Source organism: Ambystoma mexicanum, chromosome 13 (genome assembly GCF_040938575.1).
Source record: "Ambystoma mexicanum isolate Mex_15411 chromosome 13, UKY_AmexF1_1, whole genome shotgun sequence".
Taxonomy (NCBI): domain Eukaryota; kingdom Metazoa; phylum Chordata; class Amphibia; order Caudata; family Ambystomatidae; genus Ambystoma; species Ambystoma mexicanum.
Genome location: NC_090938.1, coordinates 48,256,837 through 48,280,129, shown reverse-complemented (window position 1 = coordinate 48,280,129; position 23,293 = coordinate 48,256,837). Strand labels below are relative to the sequence as shown.

Below are 23,293 nucleotides of genomic sequence, written 5' to 3'. Positions count from 1 at the left end.
TACCCGCTCACCCTGCCACCCTCCCGCACTGCCTCCGGGCCACCCCTTGCACTGGGGTCTGTATCTGCACCCATACAGTTCCCCCTCGCCCCCTTTTTCTTCCTGCATTTATCAGACCTACCCTGTCTGCTGCCTTAAGCCTATCACTTGCCATTTGCTGGCTGCACTACCACTGTTTGTTGCCTTTATTATTTCTTTCTTATTATTTATCTGTTTCTCCTTTGCTCCGCACTTTGCATTTCTCCCCCCTTCCATGCACTTGCGCGTTCTCAGCGTCACTGGGCCTAGTAAGATCGTTGTTTTGTTCTACCTTGTTCCCCTCGCCTCCCTCCGTCCCTTATCGCGCTCTGAAACACTTGTGTGCGAGCGCGATAGAAATAAAATATCAATAAACTTTCAAATATGCCTTGAAGTTGAGTGTCTTTTTCTGCAGAGGGGAAAGCTTGCAGACTTGCTGTGCTAAGGTTCGCAGGTGGGTCCGCTACAGAGGGTTTACGCACCGCTGCCTGGATTATAATCTGAAGTTCCTTCCTGGGAGGATCGGCTACTCGGAGCATGGCTGAGCGGGGGGGAGGGGGGACGCGCTGACCACATAAGGATGTGTGCACAGCGTGCATGGTCTCTTTGGTGACCTGCTGTCTGTGCAGGGTGGGCATGGGTGCAAGCTTTAAATTCACGCCGCTTTGCATGGTTCTCGACATGCCTAGAAGGGGTCTGGGAATCTGTTTGGGGAGTGCAACCCCATCCAGGCTTCTGATAATGTCGGTCCCTCTCGTATTCCTCCTCCCCGGTCCCCCCCCCCCCCCCCCCCCGATGACATTTCCAGAAGCCACCTTGAAACCTATACCATTGAGGGTACCGGTGCGCGCGTTCTGTGCAGGGGTGTTGCTAGGTCTGGAAAAGATCTGGGGCTAGGCTAATTTTTGGACTGTCGGGACGGGGGGGGGGGCTAGCTAGCCTTTTTGGTTCTAACCCCTGAGCTTCTATACGGGGCTACAACCAAAAGACCCGGGGCTATAGCCCGCTCGCCCGCCCCCCCCAAGCAATGCCTCTGGTTCTGGGGATCCATCATTTCAGTCTCCAGCTGCGCCCTTGCTGTCACTATTCACCTGACTGTGCACCCCACATGTAGAAGGTTTTTGTTTTCCGTGTATGACTTTCTGGGACCAACCCTTTGTTCTTCTTTCTTTGTAGAGACTGGTGCAGAGGACCTTGACAGCGCTCTGCTTGTACCTTGGGGGAAGACTCGTGACTGGTCCTTTGGCTCTGTAAACCCCCCAGCAGCCTCTCCTCCTCCCGTCGGTGAGGCCTGCTGGAAACCCCGTGGAGCCCACGCTTTAAAGCCGCCAGCAGAAAGATGGTGACCTTGCTTTTTGGAACTCACTGTACTGGCCGAGTCCGGAGAGGAGGCAGTGGCCCTCTACTGATATTGACAGTTCGGAGTCTGTAGGGAGTCTTTCGGGGCCCCTGGGGCCATGGCACAGAAGAAGGCTTGGGTCAGCATGTTCCTGCAGAGCCGAAAGGCACAGCTCTTGCTGGTGAACTCCCTGACCTGCGGCCTGGAGGTGTGCCTTGCCACGGCCATCACTTACGTGCCCCCGCTGCTGCTGGAGGCAGGTGTGGAGGAGCGCTTCATGACTATGGTACTGGGTAAGGAAGCAGGATTTTTTTCCTTCTTTGTGGCATGCGCTTGTCCTCGTTGCATTGGGCTCGCTTGGTGATGGTGCAAGGTCACTCTGGGCAGTGGCTGCAGAGGAGGTGGTTAGTAATTAAGGCAGAATGAATAATCGTATTTGCTGTCAGCCTCCAGATGTTAAGCCTTCAACTCCCACACTCCTTCAGTGCTGGCTGGGGCCGAGGGGAGTTCTATTCCCAATTATCTGGTGGGTTACCAGTTGGTTACCCCTCAAGGTCCTTCCAGGCTGCAGGTGTTGGCGGAAGTAGCCTGAGAGTGCAAATATGTCATCCTCTTGTAGAGTCGTTATCGCTTCTTGGTCTAGTTACTAAGTAGAAGGGTTTGCCATCTGTGTTTTCTTGGGCATGGCTTCAACATGCTCCAGCTCATCGTGCAGTGAGTAGGTTCCAGCCATGCCCCCTGGCGCAGTGACCACCTCCTCTCCGGCTATCTCTCCTTTTGGCGCTGCACCCGCTAGAATACAGTCGCGCCCTACCATAAATTGTGTCCATTTGTACACATGGCTCGTCCACCTTTTCCTTCTTGGGCCTTCCTGAGCACTTTATCTATCTGTTGTAATGTACCTGATGCATGTTTGGTTTGTCATCGGAAAGGGAGGAGATGTGTTGTAATGTACTTGATGCATAGTTATGAGCTGGCATAGAACGCTGTGAGTGCTCTTGGAATGTTCAGCTAGGAGTCCAGCTACAGAGTTCCAACCAGGTCAGTTGAGCCTGGGTGATGGGACCCGGGGGAGGTTTCTCTATGCTTAACATAAATTATGTGTAAATAAGCCCAAGAAGTTTGAAGATTGTGCTATTTAACACTATCCCTCGCCCTCATCCCGACTATCTACCCGACTTTGCTCCTCCCGTCCACTACTGTTCCATCACACTCTTGCTTTGTAGAACTATGCAGTTGTACGAAAGCTAACAGTAGCCAATCGACCAAGAAGGTTTAGTAATTGCAATTGTTTGTTCATACAGTGTTTATGCACAGGTGGAGTGCTTCAAAGCGCTTTAAGGCAGGAAGGAAACAAGGGAATACAGTTATCATTTTTGGGCCTTGAATTTTTCGAATGATCTAAACAGAGAAACGAGCATACTAGGCCTGACAGCAGATGGGGAATTACCCCAGACCTGCTTACCTTTTAGAACTTGTCCCCACACCCTTGGGATTCTACTGAGCTTTCCAGATGATTGCAGCAGAGTCAAATTGCTTGAAGGGTTTGCAAGTAAAATCCCCAGTTTCTGCTTATTGCCACACTGTTTACAATCTCTCCGTTTGCTCGTTCAGAGATAAGGAGGCGCTCTCGATTAATATTCAAATGATACTTCCATCCCCAAAGAGCATCGTGTGTATTAAGGAGTAAAGGTAGTGTCGTGGGACTACCCTAGTGATTGCTCTGGTGTCCTACGCTCACCTTGATTCTCGGCAATCCCGCCCCGCCCCTCCACCTGCCATCTGCCATTCAAGGCATAATGCTACAGAGCAGGTGTCCCTTATCGGGAAGTAACTTTGCTGAACATGTTAGGAGAGAGACATGCAATCTAAAAGAAAGAGAGCCCACCCAAATGTTTGGCAGCCACCTTGGGCGCGGGGGGCAAACAATCTTCCCCCCGCCTCTCCGCCAGTGACAGACTGAAAAGGCGTAGTGTGCAAGCTTGTAGGCGTGTCTGTTCTCCTCGTTGGGGGGCAGCCTCTCCGGAAGTGGAGGACCTTTGCGGGTAGCAGGGAACGGTGCTTCCCTTCCAGTGTTTGGGGTGTGGAGGCTGGGCCCACTCAGCCGCTTTTGCAGAAAACGAACTTATGTTAAGGGAACCTTGGTAGGCGAACTGCTTATGAAGGGGGCGCGGTCTGTTGTAACTTGTGAATGGATGCCTGACTGGAGGAGGAGGGGGCGGGGTGCGCATGAAGTGGTGGGGCTTTACAGCCTATACATGGTGGGCGCTGACACTGGTGCAGCAGCGACACCTAGCGGAAAGTCATGCGTTTGACATTCGAGAAATTATTAACTTAATGAGCAGTGGGTGCATGGCATTGTGGAAGGGCTTAAAATTGATCTATGAATATTAGCATTTCTTTTTTTGGACGAATGACACTTTAGCAGGATTTTTATTTTGCATTTTTTGGGGCCGATTTTCGCCACTTTACTTAACCACACACAGCTGGGGGGGCGACCCCTCCTCCCCTCCCCCCCCCCATCCCTTCTACACCACCTTTTTATATACCTAACCATATTCAAGGCTGCAACAAGAAAATATGTTGCCATTGCCATTCAGGAAGAGTGGGTAATAACCTTTAGTGTAGAGTCCTGAACACAGCAGGGGCCTTCATAGGTCGGTCACATTGAGGCGAAGGTTGAGGTCGTGTGGGAGAATCGGCGGCACCAATGCAGGACGTTGGCATTGCCTACGACCCAGTTTTCCGTCCAGTTTGGCATTGGCTGAGGTTTTAGGAGGCCCGGGGGGAGGGCACCTCGTGGCTGGTCCCTGCATTGCATTGGCAGAGCGATTGGGGGCGGGAACAGCTTCTAACCTGGGGAAGCAGAGATGGCCTGAGGCTGGTTAAAGGGTCGCGTTGGCTGCCCACCAGCAGCCTGTCTCCTTATGATGATGATGATGAGGAGGAGCTTTGCATCCCCACCTACTGGCCACAGGTGCCTTTTAATCCCTGGGTGTTTGTCTTCCTCTGTAGCCCAAATACCAAGGGTGAAAGCTACCTTTATAATAAAAGGCCAGATGTAGGTTTGTCTGAAGCTGTCATGCACGGAAGAGGCTGCCCGAATGCACAGAATTCTCCGCTACATAGAGAGCTGTTGCTTAAGTATATGCAGTGGCCCAGTTCGCATAGCTTCACCTGTTGTGTCACCGCTAGAGGGAGCTGTAGGCTTAGGATCTGTTGTGGTCCTACTGTGTGAATGAAAACCTGCACTTTGGCCCGGGTGCACAGGTCTGTACACTAGTAATGCTATCATCGCAAAAGCCACTGCTTCATGCCTTAGTTTGTTTTCTTTCAGGTATCGGACCGGTCTTGGGCCTGATCTTCGTCCCTCTGATTGGCTCAGCTAGCGATCACCTGAGTAGCAGCTACGGCCGGCGGAGACCCTTCATCTGGTGCCTCTGCATGGGCGTCCTGCTGAGCCTCTTCCTCATCCCGCATGCCGGCCGGCTTGCCAATCTCTTTGGTGGGGCTGCCAATTCCATGGAGATCACCTTCCTCATCCTGGGCATTGGCCTCCTGGACTTCTGCGGCCAGGTCTGCTTCACGCCCCTGGAGGCCTTGCTGTCCGACCTCTTCCAGGACTCCGACAACTGCCGGCAGGCCTTCTCCATGTACGCTTTCATGATCGGCCTTGGCGGCTGCATCGGCTACCTCTTGCCCGCCATCGACTGGAGCCAAAGCTTCCTGGCTCCCTATCTGGGGGGCCAGGAGGAGTGCCTCTTCAGCCTCCTCATCCTCATCTTCTCCGGCTGCGTGCTGGCCACCCTATTCGTCTCGGAGGAAGTGGTGGGGGTGCAAGTGGGCCTCCTGGATGAACGGGCGTCCAAAGAACTCGTCAAACCCATGGCCAGCTCTGGCCGTTCCAGCTGTTGCCCCTGCCACTTTTCATTGATGCCATTCCGAGCCCGGCACATTGCGCTGGCGCTGCGTAGCTTCTGCACTTTGGTCCCCAGGCTCAGGACGCTTTGCTGCCGGGTGCCAAAGGTCATGCGGCGGCTCTTCATTGCAGAGCTCTGCAGCTGGATGGCGCTCATGACCTTCATGCTCTTCTATACTGACTTTGTGGGGGAAGGACTCTACCATGGACTGCCCATGGCGTTGCCGGGCACTGAGGGCAGGCTGCACTATGATGAAGGTAAGGAGTGGTCATCACCAAATCTCTGGCATGACTCCGTTTCCCCTTATTGCACACACTGGTAGAAGCTTTCTCAGGTGCCATCAAGAACTGCTGTTTTCGGTTGGTGGCTGTCATGTGGTGTTGAGGTATGATTGTGCGTGGTTTGTATTCCTGTTGGTTTTTCAGCCTTTCAAGTACAGTAAACCTGTATTTGTTCCATAATTACATTGGAGGAAGTTCCCCCCCCTTCCCCTCCTGCGCCTCCTCATGTGATGATAACCTAGTCTACAGAGGCTGATCTTTTCTCCTTCCATGATGGGTCTCCAATTTCCACGTCCCCTCATATAAAAGGGGCAGGCCTGTTAACTGGGAGAGTCATTGTTTTTTGTGTTGGGTTCACCTATAAAAGTTGACATTTTGAAAGAATGAATTCATATGTACTGCATTTGTGTCCAGGGTGTGGGGCCTGATGAAGGCATGAGCTCCCCACCCTTGACGTTGCCTCTTGTGTCGCCCTCCCAGGTGTTCGCATGGGCAGCGTGGGCCTCTTCCTACAGTCGGCCGTGGCCATTTTCTTCTCGACAATCATGGATCGACTGGTGAAGCGATTGGGCACACGGGAGGTGTACCTCTCCAGCATGGCGGTCTTCTCGCTGGCGGCCCTGGTCATGTGCTTCTCAAATAGCATTGCTGTTGTGACTGTCGCGGCTGCGCTCACTGGGTTCACCTTCGCGGCACTGCAGATTGTACCTTACACGCTGGCGTCACTTTATCACCACGAGAAGCAGGTAGAGCATCTAACCTTTCTCCCGCGTAAACCTAAAGGGGTTAGCAAAATGTTATATTTGAGATTGAGGGATGGGATTAACGCTTCGTTTCTGGGTTGGATTTACAGTCCTTGGCAGAAGCTGCATCTCTTTTCTCCTGATTTCTGTATCTTATCGATTCATTAAGTCTTCCAATTTTCTGGGTATTCTGCAATGGGTGTGGCTAAGAAGCGTCGAGTGGCTTGGGGTATAGTGAAACTGCAGCATAGTCTTGACGTAGTCAATTTACAACATCCTTGGCCCTCTAGCTGTACACACTCCATGATCAGACTTGTACATCAAACTCCTACAACCTCTGGCTGGATCGGGCCCTACCTGGACGTGTCTGCATAGCTCACCAAATGCCCTCATGTTGAAGACCAATGAAACCCAGTTTTTTACACCAATACAATGTCTCTGTTCACCACCCCATTTCCTATATCTTAATAAACTCAGCCCATACCTCTTCACTTGCTCAAACCACTCTTGCCCGCACCCATTATCAACATGTCGTGCCCGCCTTTCTCGACCAACCTCGATATTGGCGGTCCACAACGTCTACCAGCCTCCCCCCCGACTATTTAACCACACATTGTCCGAAGCTTTGCCTGTTGCTTTCCTGCCTGACTTCGCCTCTGTGCCCTCGCCAGGCCACGTGACTGGGAAATGGCCAAAGATCCAGAGCTGCTGCTAAGACAGGGCTGTCATCCCGTGACGACTTGAGGCCTCTCCGTTATTGAGGAGCAGCGAGCTCGTCTGCATTATCATACACCTTTCCCAACAGGCGTGCCACCACAGTTACATGTTTTGGTCAACGCGTGGCACGTTTTCCAAATGAATTAACTCAACATAGCAAAGAATCTGTAATGGGTGTTTTGGTGTGAAGAATAGAGAACATTGGAACACAATTCATTACAATCCTGATTGCTTTGGGAGCCCTGAGGAAGAGCCTTTTGGCTTGAAACACGTTTTGGCCCAAGCATGATTTCTACTTGTAATGCCAGATCAACTAAAGTTATTTTTTCTTCTTTGGAGCACATAAACAGTAAGAACTGTACAAAACCTCATGTGTTGACATCTTTGTACATTAAACCCAACATTTGTGTTCTCGTTTGGGGAGTGTGTGTGTGTTAAGGGACCTAGGAACTCCTTTTTGTTTGGATAAATCCTACCGCACTTTAACACTTTACCCCACTTCGCTCCCTTTTTTGGCCTGATCTGAACCCCTAATCCTCAGGCTCATTCTCCAACATGTCCAAGCGGGTGCCGCACCCGTCTGAAAATGAGTGTATGCTTAAGTCTTTACCCAACAACCTCAGGAGCAATGGACACTTCCACCAATGCTTGCCCCCTCTTCATTACCCTGCCCTGTGAATCTGACTGTTCCTTTTTCATTTTGATCATTCCTGAAACTTTTCAACGCAATAGAAACTTTTCTTTCGTCTTGCATGTCTCCCACCTGTAACGCCACCCCTTGCCTTCCCCCTCCCCCTATACTAGTTGAGACCCAGGCCATAACTACAACCCAAAAGCCACAGTAAACAATAAGCAAACCTACCGTAACACCCCATACTGTGTTCCAACAAGGCTGTCTCTCCAACTCCCATGGACCAGCCCACCCTTCCACCATTCTCTTGGCCATTTCTTCACTCATGCTTCATATTCCCCAGAACCACTTCCAAGGAAACTCTCCTGATCACCCAGAGGTCTTGAGCAGTTTAAATGTCTGGGTATCTCTCTAGCCAAAGCTCAAGGCAGCGCCAGGGTCTTTTCCCCTAGGTCCATGTGGCCCACCCTTCGCGATTGACAATGTCTCCACAAAACACTTTAGCGGCGGATGTGTGGCCCTGCCTGTGCTGCTCTCATCCATGAACTTGAATAATCTCCCTGGAGCTCGGCCTTCCCTTGTAGACCCAGGAAGCCCCAAGTCCACCGGTCTGCCAGGCAGGGACCACCCACTGGAGGTAGCCACACATGGCGCATCTGTCATTGACTAGCAAGGGGGTTGTTTCCGACATGAAGGGGTTCCAGTTGACGCGACGATCCCCGGGTTGGTCTCTTCACAGTATTGGATGGTTGCAGTCTGATAGTGAAGCAATGGGCGATGATGGGTGCGGGGGCAAGATATACAAAGCCCATATCTTGCTGAGCCACGACAGGGGAACAGAATACAATAGAATATACAAGCAGGGCCTAGTGCCATGCAGTATACTGGTATAATGGGTACAGTCACAGACCTGGGCGATTCTACCCGGGGGTGCTGCCTCGCTGGCCGCTAATTGCCAGGCTTGGGCAGTTTGGGGAGAGCAAGTAGAGAGCAGTGGAAGTGGGTAGAGCCACGAGAGGTGGACAGGTTGTTGAGTGAGAAACGACGCATAGCGATGGGGGGGAGGGGGGAGGAGGGGAATCCATGGATGCATTCAGCGAGGGCTTTGGGTACAACCCTATTGACCAATTTGAAGGCCAGGATTGTACATCGAGGGGGTTTTTGGCATGGAAAGCCATCCAGAGTAGTGTCGGTCACTGGGGCAGGACCTGGGCACACTGTCAAAAGGTGTGAGTAGCAAAGTTTATTTTTGTCCAGATGGCAGGGGCACGGGGGACGGCTAAGGAGTACGCTTGAACAGTAGCCCAGTTTGCTCCGTGCGTTGGTAGAGCTTCTGGTTTTAGCAGAGTGGTTGGTGAGGTTTCGGCAGAGCCGTCATATGTAGTGGAGGTTGATCCTAGCCACAGCAGTTGGCACTGGTGGTCGCTGTCAAGGAGGACCCCAGGGTTGCAAGCCTACGGCGCCAGTCAGGGGGCTGGGGGAGGGAGAGTTAGGTTTGCATTGGAAGTGGGGCAAAATGTGAGCAGCTCAGCATGAGGCAGCTTGAACCATCTAGTGCCGGATAGATGTGTGGTAGTTCGTGCTGCGCTCCGAGATGGTGGGGTGGATGGAGGGAAAAGACGAGATCGGAATATCATTAGCAAAGAGGTGGTATTGAAAGCTGATGGATTCTAGTTCACCGAGGGAGGATGAATAGGAGTGTACACAAGGATTCTGCACGGGACTCCCACTGGAAAGGAGTGTCCAGAAACCTAGGAGGCCACACAGTCAAGTACAGTGTCTTTTAAGACTAGGGTCTGGAGGAGAGAGATGTGGTCCACCATCTAGAAGGCTGCAGCGAGGTCTGGCCGTTGAGGATGGAGGACAGATGAGTGGCGGTTGAGGGTTTTCGACTGAGTGAAGTGGGAGAGATCGGTCTGTAGAAAGAGGGATTGTTTGGTGTCCAAGAGGTTCCTTCAATATGGGGATGTCCGCGGATCTGTTGGCGTGGGCGGGGGCGATGCCTGTGCCCTTGGATAGGTTGAAGATGCACCGACGGGGAGGAGTGAATCGTTTCAGATTCCTCAATGATCTTTTGCAGAAGGGTCGCCCCGCGCAGAGCAGTAGTGGGGGCAAGGAAAGGAAGTGGGTTTTACGTAATCTGTAAGCACATGGGAGGGGGTGTGGTTTGTGTCTGCAGCATAAATGTTTGCCCATACTTGCCCGCAGCTGTTAAATGGCCGGGGTATCCATGGTTGGGGCATGTGTGTGGGGGGGGGGGGGAGGGCAGGACTCTGATAGGCAAATGTGGGATTAAGTGCATTCTTGAGTTCCTTTAAGGTGAGGGCAATGGAGTGTGGCTGCAGAAGAGGGGGCATGGGTGGATCCAGAGTGGTGGTTAATGGAGTAAGGTTAATTGGAAAGGAAGGGGGGGGCGGACAAAGATGAAGTGAGTGATTAGTGGTAGAGTGAGGAGTGAGGTCTAGGGAAGAGGAGATCCGGGCGAGGTCCTGTGGGTCTGAGCAGAAAGGTTATACCAGTAGAGCAGATGGCGATCAGTCTGGCCGTACTGCTCTTCTGTTACAGAGGGTGACGTCACTCATCATGATGGTAGGTCCATCTGCCTGGAGTGCTTCAAGCATTTGGTCTGGTTTAGAGAAGTGGGGGTGCCAGCAGATGGGGAGCAAGCGCTTGGTAGAGATGTAGGCTGGGGGGGCTGATTGAGTGCGTTTGCTGATCATTAGGACAATGCCACCACATTTTTGATGTTTGGGGCAGAGAGGCAGTGTGGTAGGGGGCGATCCAGGTGTTGGTGACACGCGATTGAGTTTGGGGTGATGGTCTGTGCAGAAATATGTTTTATTGCAGGTGGATTGGGATATTCTAGAGGACCCAAGTGCAGTATATTGGGGGAAGGGGAGAAAGAAAGATGTAAGGAGGGGGCGGGGCGTTGAGAGGTGCGACAGGGGGCGATGATGTTAGACTGCGTAAGGTATAAGGAACTGGCTGGCTAGGGCGCTGCTTTGAGGGAGATTGGAGGATAGGGATGGGAAGGGAAAGGGAGAGGGGGTGGGCGTGAATGAGTAGAGTGGGTAGAAGCATGGTGAGGCTGTGGGTAAGCTAGGGAGGGTGCAGCACAGTGACGGGGAGCTGATGCTAAACTTGCTCTACACTAACATAGCTTGCCCATGGGCAGTGGCAATAAAGGGATCACGAATAGTCAGTGTGACCGACACAAGACTTCTGTTTGAGGAGGTTGTAAGGATAGCCTAAAAGATATGGGTGTGTGCAGGCGGAGTACCATTCCAGGCCACCATCTCCCCTTGGAGAAGTCCATGTGTCATGGATGGTGAGCTCGTGCCCCTGCATAGGATATGATAGTTTATTTATATAGCGCTTATACACAATGTGTTTCAAAGCGCTTAAATGTGGTCAAATCATATAGTTCGGTGGCCCTCCCCTCCAGGAAATCGGAGATTTGACCACATTTCTCCCACCTTTTAATGTCCTGCACTGGCCTCCCAACCAAGTCTTATAGACTGCCTGCATCACCTAGAAGGCACCTACTGCTCACACACCTGCATACCTAGCTGCAAAACGAAGTAATTCATGTGGGTCTCCCTCCTACAAGAGTGGCCAATGCTGGACTTGAGGTGAAACAGCCTGCTCTTTCTATGCCCTTGTCTTCTAGAACTCCACCCAGAGGTGTTTCGGATTGCACCAGTGTTCTTGCAGTTGAGGAAGGGACTTTATAAACACCCAGGTGCCACCTAGGCTCATTGTGTTCCTATAGGATATGCCAACCCTTGCCATGGACTGCAACCCCCAAGCCCCCAACTCCTGTGCCTCAACATGTATAGCGCTCTGTTGCTTCCTAAATAGTTTAGTACTATGTACCGGCTTATAAACACAGGGAACCAAAGGGAAGAACTCCATAGTGGAAGGACACATGAAACCTGTTATGCTAAATACAGAGTGGGGCGGCAGGTCAACTGTGGCGGGATACAGGAAGAACGCTATGCTAAGTGTTGAGGGGTGGAGGCACACCTGTAACAGCTCCCAGGAAGTATGGTCTGCTAGCACCACACGGGGGCTTGCGGCATCCACACCAATTGATGCGCCCTGCTACTACCCTGATTCCGCTGAACTTTTCGCTAACCACGCTGCCTGTGTTTTTTCTAAATCTTATTTTCCTCCCTTTTGTCTTCTGCTTTTTCTTCTTGCTCTCCTTGGAAGTGTGGACCTCTGGCGGCTGCTTGACCCAGTTTGAGTTTTCTGGTTGGGCTGAGTGGCGGGTGACTCCCTTCCTGAGGGATTCAGCCAGTCTGAGGGGGGGGGGGGGGGTCCCCCGCCCTCTATCTTTGTGCCACTCGCATGGACTCTGTAAGTGAAATTCTTCTAGGGATGGTTCTACATTCTCACACATCAACACCTGGGCACACACTTCCTATTGATTGTCTTAGAAGGATCTTATTTAAATCTTAAAGGCTTTATAAGAATTGAATAAGCATTAGGATTAGAGTGCCATATGGTCGTAGTATTGGTGCCAACATCGCCTCATTCTCTTATTAGCCACCTCTAGTGGCTCAGAATACTTTCTTATGTGGGGGGGTGGGGGGGGCAGTGCAGTGAAATGCTTAACTGTTTAACCCCCTTGTGAAGTCTTCCTTTGTCTGGTGGTTGCCTGGTTAGCTTGAGAACCCTAATGACTTCCGATACTGGTTTGTCTCTACATGCTTGGCAGCCCCCTAACTAGCTCTAAAATCTACTTGGTTTCTGTGTCTGCTGTATGCTAAGTGTTGGTTTTGTTGTTGGTGCTATAGAGCCGAGTTGTATGTCTTTCTTGCTTCTAGACGCACTGTGCCCCTGCAGGATTTATATTCTCCTCGGCACTTACTTCTGGCCCCAGACTGAAGATGGTTCTCTTTTGGGGTGGGTTGGTGGGTTGGTGTGCTGGTGGGCAATATTCGGGTCCTGGATGGTTCACTTCTTGGGAAATCACCAGCAGTAGCGCTAGTCCAAGGGCTTTTACTAATGGGTGCACTAGAACGGTTGCCTTTGGTAACGTCTAACCAGATTGCCCCTTTAGCTCCCCCTGTTGGCTTGATTGGTGTTCTACACTTCTAGACGGAGGAACTCATCATGTTTTATTATTTTTGTTTCTTTTACAGGTGTTTTTCCCAAAGTACAAGGGAATTGATGAAGATATCGGCCAAGAAAATCAGAAAGCACCGCTCCTGAAGGGACTTCAAAGTAACTCAAAGACTTCCTACCCCAATGGCCATGGGCCAGCCATCCTGTTCTCCGCGCCCTCCGCCTCCAACCTCTGTGTGGGCTCCCCGTGCGAAGCTTCTGTGATGATGACTGGCCTCCCGGAGCCAGACCCAGTAGCGCCTGGACGAGGGGTCTGCTTAGACTTTGCCATCTTGGACAGTGCCTTCCTGCTATCCCAGGTCGTGCCCTCCTTGGTGATGGGCACCATTGTACAGTTTACGCAGTCGGTGACGGCCTACATGGTTTCTGCCACTGGGCTGGGGTTTCTTTCGATCTACTTCATCGCCAAAGTGGTTTTTGAAAAAAGTGACATGTCAAAGCCACCCTTGTAGAGCAATCTGGGTAGAGAAGCACACATGCCAGTGCTAGCGGGTATCCTTCTTACCTCGCGGCACTTGACTCCATTTCTTTTTGGCCCACTGGAAGCTCGTCCTTTGCATAGCACTGGAACCCGGCACCTCGGGCACTGGACGCCTGGCCACTCGCTGCTCTTTTGCTGTGCACACTCGGAAGGGGCCGGGCAATGAGAGGTTGAGAATTTTATTTTTTTACGAAATTAGTGTTTTATCTGTGGACCAGAGCAGGAGCATGTTTGAGTGAGATTCCACCCAACAAAGCCAACTGCAAATATTGTTTTTACACTTCCGCAACTTACTGCGCTGTGACAAGGACGTAACTGGAACCAGCGGGCTATAGGGGTCGTATTTACAAAGCAGGTCAACCCTAAAGCTTTTGTTTTTGCACAAGTTTTAGAATGTATTTGTTTCTTCAAGACTGCATTTAAAACCAGCATCTTTGAACCATTTTCAGAGCCACTTCTCTGAAAACTTAGCATGCTGGGGCCTAGTAAGCAGACCGACCTCGTGCTTTGCTTTTCTTATTGCTGGCAATTAACATGTCTGCCATCAGAATTGCTAAGCAAGCCACGACACAGCAGGCACGCGAATGCTAAGCAAGCCACGACACAGGAGGCACGCGAATGCTAAGCAAGCCACGACACAGCAGGCACGCGAATGCTAAGCAAGCCACGACACAGCAGGCACGCGAATGCTAAGCAAGCCACGATACAGCAGGCGAATGCTAAGCAAGCCACGACGCAGCAGGCAGGCGAATGCTAAGCAAGCCACGACGCAGCAGGCAGGCGAATGCTAAGCAAGCCACGACGCAGCAGGCAGGCGAATGCTAAGCAAGCCACGACGCAGCAGGCACACAAATGTTCTGAATTCTGATTGCAGGGAGCACAGCCCTGCTGACCACTATTAAGGAAAGCTGCTAGGCCTCAGCTTGCTTAGCACTCGGGGAAAATCTCAAAATGGATACTCGTTTTTGGAGGTGGGGGGTGACTGGTGAAAGTGGTGTGCTCTGGAAATATGCAAAACAGAAACCAGTGGAGAGGTTGTTTTTCCTGATACATGTTGGTCCCCACTTAATTTTCTACCTCGAGGAGGATGAAACGCTGTTGGTCTTACTGGGCATAGCTGTCCTTCAAATTGGACAAAGTCACCCTCCTTTTAAATGGGGTGCGGTGTGATATGAAGATGTGAATGGGGGGGGGGCATAATGCATTATACCTCATTTCCTGGTCTGTCCGATTTTTGAGCTCACAAGGTGCAAGGGGCGTGTGGGGGGGTTAGGGGGGAGGGGGGCATGGCGCGGAGAGAAGGTCTCTGCCATGCTCGCCCCCTTATGTCTTGTGGGAGCACTTCGTTTTACACCTGCATAAGATTTTCATGGCTATGCCATGATTTTAATGAATACAAAACCACAAATTCAATTTTTAACATACCAAAAATGTCTGGGGGGGGGTGTTTTTTTTAAAAAACTATGTACATGTGGTTGGGAATGCTAGTTATGGGGTTGGGGAAATTTTTATTTTGTGTTTTTAGTTTATTAAAAATTCGATGCTTTTGTGATTCGTTAAAATCACATGTAAGCTTTTCATGCAGGTGTAAAACGGATGCCCATGGAATCCGCCTTGGTTTTGCACCTGGTTAAACCTGGACGGATGATCTAGAAATCCCTCCGAGAGCGCCGCCTGCAGAGCGTTTTTGCCTGGGGCCTTTACTTTTCCATGAGGCGGAGTGGAAAATGGAAGAGAGAGAGTGTGTGTGTGTGTGTGTCAGTGCCACTCTGGCTCATTCCTTGCCCACTGGGCCTTTAGAATTGCATGCCGGGGACCCCCCCACAGCACGCACGTGCTAACGTTGCCGGTCTTCTGCGTGTGATTGCCACCTCGTGCAGAATGAGGCCGAGTGTCCTTGACGCCCACGAAGCTTTGCAGCTCGCGAACCCGCTACAGGAATCCGGTCGTTCCTGGGAACAGGGTTGTGATTGGCTGGGAGGGAGAGCTGTAAAACTCTTTGGCAAATGCTTTCTTTGGTAATGGGACCCTCACTGGTCACTCGTAAGCGCAAACTGCGGGGTGAAACCACTTCTCGGCGCTACTGCTGCATAGAAGTCCTGCAAGAAGGCTAAAATGAAAGCGGATCCTTTGGTAGCCGAGCGAAAAATGCACCTGTTACATCTTGGTTTGTTTTCTTTGGCATGTGAACAATAGAGAACACAAATTCCGCCCTTGCACCCCCCCCCGCCGACCCCCGCCATTGGTGTTCTGCGACTAAGACGTCCAATCTTTTCTGAGTGCACAAACATTCTGCGCTCAAGGCTAAACCAAGGACTGTAGACCTGAGCACTGTCCGCTCGACCTTCGTAATACGGACCATTTTTTAAAGTTTTTCATCAGTTATCGCTGTTTACTGGACCATTCCCCGCGTCTCTCGCAGGAGGTGACCAGTGCGGTGAGAGTTTAGCCACACTTTAAAATCTTGAACACCTGCCAGTGGCTGCCACCATCTGGGAATGCAAAGCTTTTTTGAAGTCTGGCGTTTTTTCGCGACAAAATACTCCCACCCACACAGTGTGCTGGCGCTGGATTAGGCCTTGAATACAGGTACTTCCTTTAAGCCTTCAGAAGGGATTCGCCCAGCCACTTACCGGTGGGCGTTCAGAACATCCCTCCCACTTTGCACTGCTGTTTCCGTGACTCTCACCTCATCACCAAGCAGCGGAATACCCTCACCTCTGCACACGGGACATGACCTTCGCAGGTCCCCACCACTCATTTTAGGTTTAGGTTTACTTGGTTGGAAATATTTGACCTTTTCACATTTGACTGACTGAATTTTTTTTTGGATGAAAATACCCCCCCTCTGCCCCCACCTCAAGCCCCTCCCTATTACCATATATATATATATATATTTTTTTTTTTTTTTTTTTTTAATTAAATGTGACCGAATTTCGACCAAGAAAAAAATGTTGTCGAAAGTAAAAGGTCAAATGTAAGTAGGCTTATAAGAAATGTTATGGGTTTCGCCGGCTTTTGTTGACCTTCACTTTCATCAAACCACTTTGAGCCATTTATTTTGGGTACATTTACGGCCCCACTCTTGCATTTTGTTTTGCCACAAAATGCACATGGGAAGTTGGGTTAAAATAGATTAGGGAGTGGAAGGGGTGGGGGTCTTCCCCCAAACTTTGCGGTTAAAAAAAAAAAAGTAGGAAAATTGGTATAGAAAAAAACCTGCAAAGTGTAGGGTAGCAATGATTTATAGAACCAATTTTGCCAGGTGAGACACTTGTACTTCCACAATGTGGTAAAACCGACACAGATACCTGGACTACTTTGGTGGTCTTTTGACCGCGGCATCCGGTGACCTGTCATTTCGGCCTCGGCTCACTGTTCCTCTTTTCAGGTTTTCCAGGGACGCCGTGTTTGAAGTGTACCATGGCGGCCCAGAGGAAGTTACTCTGGTCGAACCATAAAGAGATTGGGAATTGAGGAGAGAGTGAGAGTGACGACGTTCAGGCCTGGCTAGATAGCATCGGCGAACCAGGCAATGGATTCCACTTGCTTCATCGTGGGTCACTGGTGTCCTTTTGGACTGGATCATCATAAGTAAAGTTTGGTGAGCTTGTGACCCACTTAAAGAGCTGTAAAAAGAAGCTACTTTGACAAACAATTTGTATCTCATTAGGCCAATTGTGTAAGGGGGGTAGGGCTGTGTTGGGGACCTCTGTTGGCAGAGATGAGCACTCATTCCATGGTTAAAACCGTGATGACTGGTAAAGGTTTCCCACACGTATGGGTGAGTGACCCAGCCGGAACTAACTTAGGTGGGGGGGGGGGCAGGGGAATAACAGGGCGTTCTTCCCCCAACCTTTAGCAAAAATGTGGTTAGAATCTTACATTTGCGGCACACTTTGTATGAAAAATTGGGCAAAAAGACAGTTTGCAATATGAAAAAACTACAGTCGATGCAAGTCATCAACAGTGCACAGGAGCATTTCCCAAATCGTTTTCCCGGGGCCTTTGCCCACAATATATGCCAATATTAAAAATAAAAAACATTTTGCACTGGCTGTGTCCATACATATATGTGGAGGTTGCAACAAAATATGCAAGTATTACCACATGTAAACATGCTACTGTTGAATTTTATCAGTACACAATGCTATGCCACAGTAATAAAATATGGCCAAGATGGGTGGGCCAATTTAGGCACGTCTAGCCATGTGTAATAGGTTTGCTTTACCCTTGATGTTTAGTAATAAATGCAATGGCAGAATGAGAAAATATAGCCTGACTGGCTGCACAAATGTAGGCCAGTCTAGTCACATTCAGCATAACGGCTTCACAGAAATGCAAGACTCATTAGAGAGATGTGTACAAACTGACCCACCTACCTGTCTTGGGAGCCTGGCTCCCTGCCCAACTATTGGTGAGATAGTGGGGGATGAATGGTCCTCAGGATAGTAATGAATTATTTATGAGGCGGGCTCACGCATCCGTCTTCTATTGGCCCAGCAATCGATGCACATTTTGGAAGTACATGTTTCATTTAAGTGTCTTGGAGCATTACCATGAACTGGCAAACGACTACCCCGGGAAATATAAATAACTCTGATAACATAATCGTTGCTCAACTGGGAAGACCAAGCGTGATGCAAGGGCAGAAGAAACTTCACTCAGAATCTTATTAACCTGTGGACAGAAATCAAAATAATTCTATGACTTGGTCAGCACTCCAACCTAAAGCCCCTTCTCCTAGGGTGTTCTCTGGCTGTCTCTGAAAACCTTTAAACAACTTCTTCAAAAGGTCCAGCACAAAAACAATGTCTCTTTTAGAACAGTCTGTGTTTCCTTCCCTAATGCACGAGACTCTAATCAAACCCTGTTCTGTCTCACCCCTCTTGACAGTTCCAAGTTCTGTTTCACCAAAGAAAATAAACGCTCTGAAAGGTTTCTACTTGGGGTCACAGTTTTTCCAGGGCGATTCCGTGGCTCAACTTATTATTTTTTTTTTTGGACAGTCCTAGTCCTCCAGCATATCCCCGGTTTCTGATTGGAGATGACCACCTCAGATCTGCTTGCAGGTTCTGGAGACCTCATGCAGCCTCTCCCATAGGTTGCAGATGGAGGTGGAGTTGGTCTTTCACTTTGACAGCCAACTGGATTTAGTTATCAAGTAGAGGAGCTTAAGGGATCCTAATCGCTGCTCCTCTCTGAGGGTCTGATTCTAGTCTCTTCCCCACCGCACTACTCCACTCCTGGTCCTCCTTGATGCCATGTCGACTGCTCATTCTTCCTCCCAATGTGGGTTGAGCCTCGTTTGAACCAGCGTTTCACACTCCTGCTCACGGCCATGGTGCCATCTCGTTCCTTCGCGTTCTTGCTAGCGACCACCTGGCTAGCCCTCCGTGCCTTCTCCTGGTTCGTACCCTCCTCCTACTGATCCCTCTCCTGATGACGCTTCTGCCCCTCCTGCCTTGCGCCGGGCTGGGTGCCTTATTGGGGGCTATGGTATTGTCCCCCCCCCCCCCCGGTGTTGGGTATATGTTAGCATGTAATACGACTGTGGCTGGATCATGGGCTATAGAAGTGGGACTGCCATCTTGAATGTCGTATCTGTGTGAGTCTGTGCATGGACCGTTGCTTGGCTTTCTCCGCAGCGGGACCTGTGGTAATAGTCCGTATTTTGGGAGTTGTAAAGTTGGGGCCTGTATCTGTGGGACTCTGGCTTGATGTGGGGGTGCACTGCCACACATGGCAAGACCAGGGGCCAGTAACGCTGTTGTCCTCTTGCAGCTCAATCTATTGGTCGAGAGGGTGCATCTATTCGTTTTTTCCAAAAAGGAACTGCCTCTAAGCTTTCGATCTGTTTGTTACTGCTGTGACTGACTGTAAAAGCCATTGATTGGATCCTTCTGTCTGTGCGCAAGTCCAGCGGGCCCTGGGATACTTGTACTAGACCCTCTCTTTCGCTGCCACTCCTTGGGCAATGGTATGAAGGATTGTAATCTCAGTTTAGATGAAAGGCTTCACACCCCTCAATCCCAACCTAAACACACATCCTTTTTTAATTTGTAACAATGGTCCTCATCTGAGCTCTGGCGTGTCACCAAGCTCTAGGTCTCCTTTACTTCCTGCCCGGTGCGTCCCTAGGCTCAATGGTTCTCAAGAGCTCTAGCGTGCCACCAAGCTCCAGGTCTCCATTACTGCCTGCCTGGTGGGTCCCTAGGCTCAGTGGTTCTCATCTGAGCTCTCGCATGTCACCAAGCTCTAGGTCTCCTTTACTGCCTGCCCGGTGGGTCCCTAGGCTCAATGGTCCTCCTCTGAGCTCTGGCGTGTCGCCACACTTCTAGGTCTCTTTTACTGCCTGCCTGGGGTGGGGTGGGGTTGGGGGGTGCGTTGTCCCTAGGGTCAATGGTCCTCATCTGAGCTCTAGTGTGTCACCAAGCTCTGAGCTCTAGTGTGTCACCAAGCTCTAGGTCTCCTTTACTGCCTGCCCGGTGGGTCCCTAGGCTCAATGGTCCTCCTCTGAGCTCTGGTATGTCGCCACCTTCTAGGTCTCTTTTACTGCCTGCCAGGGGTGGGGTGGTGTGGGGGGGGGCTTGTCCCTAGAGTCAATGGTCCTCATCTGAGCTCTAGCTGGTCAACAAGCTCTGAGCTCTAGTGTGTCACCAAGCTCTAGGTCTCCTTTACTGCCTGCCCGGTGGGTCCCTAGGCTCAATGGTCCTCCTCTGAGCTCTGGTGTGTCGCCACCTTCTAGGTCTCTTTTACTGCCTGCCAGGGGTGGGGTGGTGTGGGGGGTGGTGTGGGGGCTTGTCCCTAGAGTCAATGGTTCTCATCAGAGCTCTGGTGTGTCACCAAGCTCTAGGTCTCCTTTACTGCCTGCCTGGTGGGTCCCTAGGCTCAATGGTCCTCCTCTGAGCTCTGGTGTGTCGCCACCTTCTAGGTCTCTTTTACTGCCTGCCAGGGGTGGGGTGGTGTGGGGGGTGGTGTGGGGGCTTGTCCCTAGAGTCAATGGTTCTCATCTGAGCTCTGGTGTGTCACCAAGCTCTAGGTCTCCTTTACTGCCTGCCTGGTGGGTCCCTAGGCTCAGTGATTCTCATCTGAGCTCGGGTGTGCTACCAAGCTCTAGGTCTCTTTTACTGCCTGCCTGGTGGGTCCCTAGGTGTCCTTTCCTGCAAGTGGTATGTCCCTAGGGTCAATGGTTGTTCACCGCAGCTCTGTGGGTCTCCTTTGCTGACTACCCTTGTGTGTTCCCTAGGGTCTGCTTTACCACCTCCCTGGATCGTGCTTGGGTTCAATGGGTCCCCTTTGCTGCCCTGGATTCTGATGTCGCATCCTCAACCCTAGCATGCCCCCAGGGTCTGTGGGGCTCCGTTGCAGCCGCTGTGTCCCTATGCTCGTTTCTCAGGGAACGCGCCTGCCCCATTGTGCATCTTGAGGGTCCCTAAGTCTTCTCTGCAGCTCCCATCTGCCCTAGGGTTTAATGGGTCTTCTGCATTGCCATGGTTTGTCCGAAGAGTCATGAGTGTGTACGCTCTTTGGGGTGAGTTCTTGGGGACAAGGTTTGTCTAGAACTTACAATATTCCAGGACGGCAAACACAGAAAATGGCACACGTTCCGGAATCACAATTATGTATTTTTTTTTCTTCTTCTTAACGACAAATTGTTTGTGCTGGACACAGGGTGGCCTATTTTGGTAATTTTTGTGGCAAATTGTGCTTTTTAAAGCACATCCATCAGGTATCATTGTTTAGAGTAACACAAGTGGCACGCTTTGCCAGCAGATGGGTGTCAGCCCGGCGGGCATTGCCCTACCAGTCAGCCCTGGGGTTTCAGGGACTGTTGGCTGTGTCTCTATGCTGTGCCTCGAGGGTTCCTGGGTGTCGTCTGCTGCGGATATCCCGTGAGGTTCCGTAGCCCTGCTGTGTCTTGACTGTGTGGCTACAGTGGGCGCCCCGGGACCGTGTCTGCTTTGTGTCCCTGGGGCTTCCCTGAGGCTCCTGGTTCTTTGCTGATGGGCCCTGGGCTTTTGCTCTGTCTCCCTGGTAGTGGTCCAGGGGCCTCTTCGTGTGTGTGTGTGTGTGTGTCTGTGTGTCTCTGTGTGTCTGTGTATGTGTCTCTGTGTGTGTGTATATATATATATATATATATATATATATATATATATATATATATATAATATATGCAAGCAAGCTGGACCGTATACACTCGGTCTCCCTGTGAACTTGCGCTGTCCTTCACTTTGCTTTCAGGAAGTTCAAGGTTTAGCTGCTCTTGACAGATCACTTTTCAGAGAAACTTACTTCGTGGAGCACTCGCCTTCCTCTTGTTCAGTTTCCGTCCCTGGTTGTTTGTAGCACAACGAGGAAGCCCATGGCAGCCTCGCCACACAATAGCACCTTGAGCAAACTGCTGTAACGTCCCAAGGCGGCCAAGAGCCCACCAGCAATCATTAGCAAACATGTTTTGGGGAAGGCTTTTATTTTAAATTAAAGTTGTACTTTTTTGTTTTCAGCAATTGCATATTTATTTAGAAAAGTAAATATTTTGTACAGTGTAAAAATAATTATAATATACAGATTGTGGGAATAAAGTTGATTATCAGGTGCCTTTGTTCACCATGCCTGGTTTGCTTGAAATCTTGTTTTTGGAATTCTGAGCCCAACGTTGGCCACATCTGAAGGCTGCGGACCATCCAACATATCACAGAGCGCTCCACTGTGTTTATCTCACAACATGGCTCATAGCCAAAAGCTACAAGCCAACTTCTGTACAAGGTGGTACGTACTCAGCACGCAATGTCTCTTAGCAGTCTCGATGAGCGACGGCTGCTATGTAGACTTTGTCACACCCTGGTGCTGACCAGGGCCAAGGAGCAAAACACATCTGAAGGGTGGAGTAGAAAACTGTTAAATAAGTGCTTTTCTACAGAAGGGTGTTCCAGAGTTGTGCAGCCTCTGTCAAGAAGGTTCTTCCTCCTGATCGGTCACTTGAATGTAAGCACACAATACAGCGGTGACGAAGAAGGCGGAACTACAGCGGATTGAATGCAGTATGCCTTTGCCCAAGGGGTCATTGGTCTAAACCAGGCTTGTCCAACCTTTTTGAATGTGGGGCCGAAGCATTAACTTTTTGTCACCCAGTGGCCCGGCGAGCCAAAAGTCAACAACCTCACCCAAAGCAGTATATTAAAAAGCAATATTGTGTGACCTTTGACACAATAGCATCACGGCAGTGATGCGCTATGCAGTCCCAAAGATGGCTTTTGGTGTCATGGGCAGTGAGTATCTAAGGGAGGCCCTCCATCAAACGATCCGAGGTCAGGTGCTTGTGATTTCTTTCAGTGTGTATGTGTTAATACTTTCCTGAAATAGTGGGGGCGACCAAGCGTAGCGAGGGCGCTATAAGGATCTAGGGAGGGTTTGGGGGGGTTCCCCATCCAAGAATTTCTTTTCAAATATGGGGTTGAAATGGTACATTTTACAGCAGAAAAACTGACCAAAAAGCCATAAGTTTATAATCAGTTCTAAAGGGGAACATGAAAATTCCAAGTCACCAACAGCAGACAAGAACATGTTACAACACAACACATTTTGATGATCTGTGTCCACCGTGTAAGACAGCACTGTCACTGATGCAACACATTTTCATGCTGGTTGTGCCCAAAATATGCCTCTGTAGCAACATGTCTATCATGGCTGTTCCCAATTTAGGCCAACATTGTCCTTTACAAAGCAGTGTGCCCAATACATATGCCAGCTTACCTCTGTAATACACATTCATTACTTCTGTGTTAATGATTGATGCTGCCTGTGCAGTGTGCCCAATACATACGGCGGCGTATCTCTCTAATACACATTCATTACTTCTGTGGTAATGATTGATGCTGCCTCTGCAGTGTGCCCAATACCTATGGCAGTGTATCTCTCTAATACACATTCATTACTTCTGTGGTAATGATTGATGCTGCCTCTGCAGTGTGCCCAATACCTATGGCAGTGTATCTCTCTAATACACATTCATTACTTCTGTGGTAAT

At 50.3% G+C, this 23,293-nt stretch overlaps 1 protein-coding gene across 9 annotated transcripts in view; it reads left to right on the top strand.

Annotated features, from left to right (window-relative positions):
- SLC45A3 (solute carrier family 45 member 3) overlaps nucleotides 1-21,863 on the top strand; it is a 141,527-nt gene extending 119,664 nt beyond the window's left edge. For all 9 annotated transcript variants that reach the window (XM_069633157.1, XM_069633159.1, XM_069633164.1 and 6 more), the window contains 4 exons: nucleotides 1,195-1,650; nucleotides 4,695-5,534; nucleotides 6,039-6,304; nucleotides 12,800-21,863. In XM_069633157.1, the coding sequence (XP_069489258.1) occupies nucleotides 1,476-1,650; nucleotides 4,695-5,534; nucleotides 6,039-6,304; nucleotides 12,800-13,234 (1,716 nt within the window). In that variant the 5' untranslated portion in view covers nucleotides 1,195-1,475 and the 3' untranslated portion in view covers nucleotides 13,235-21,863. The remainder of the gene's footprint in view (nucleotides 1-1,194; nucleotides 1,651-4,694; nucleotides 5,535-6,038; nucleotides 6,305-12,799) is intronic.
- The last annotated feature ends 1,430 nt before the right edge of the window (nucleotides 21,864-23,293 follow it).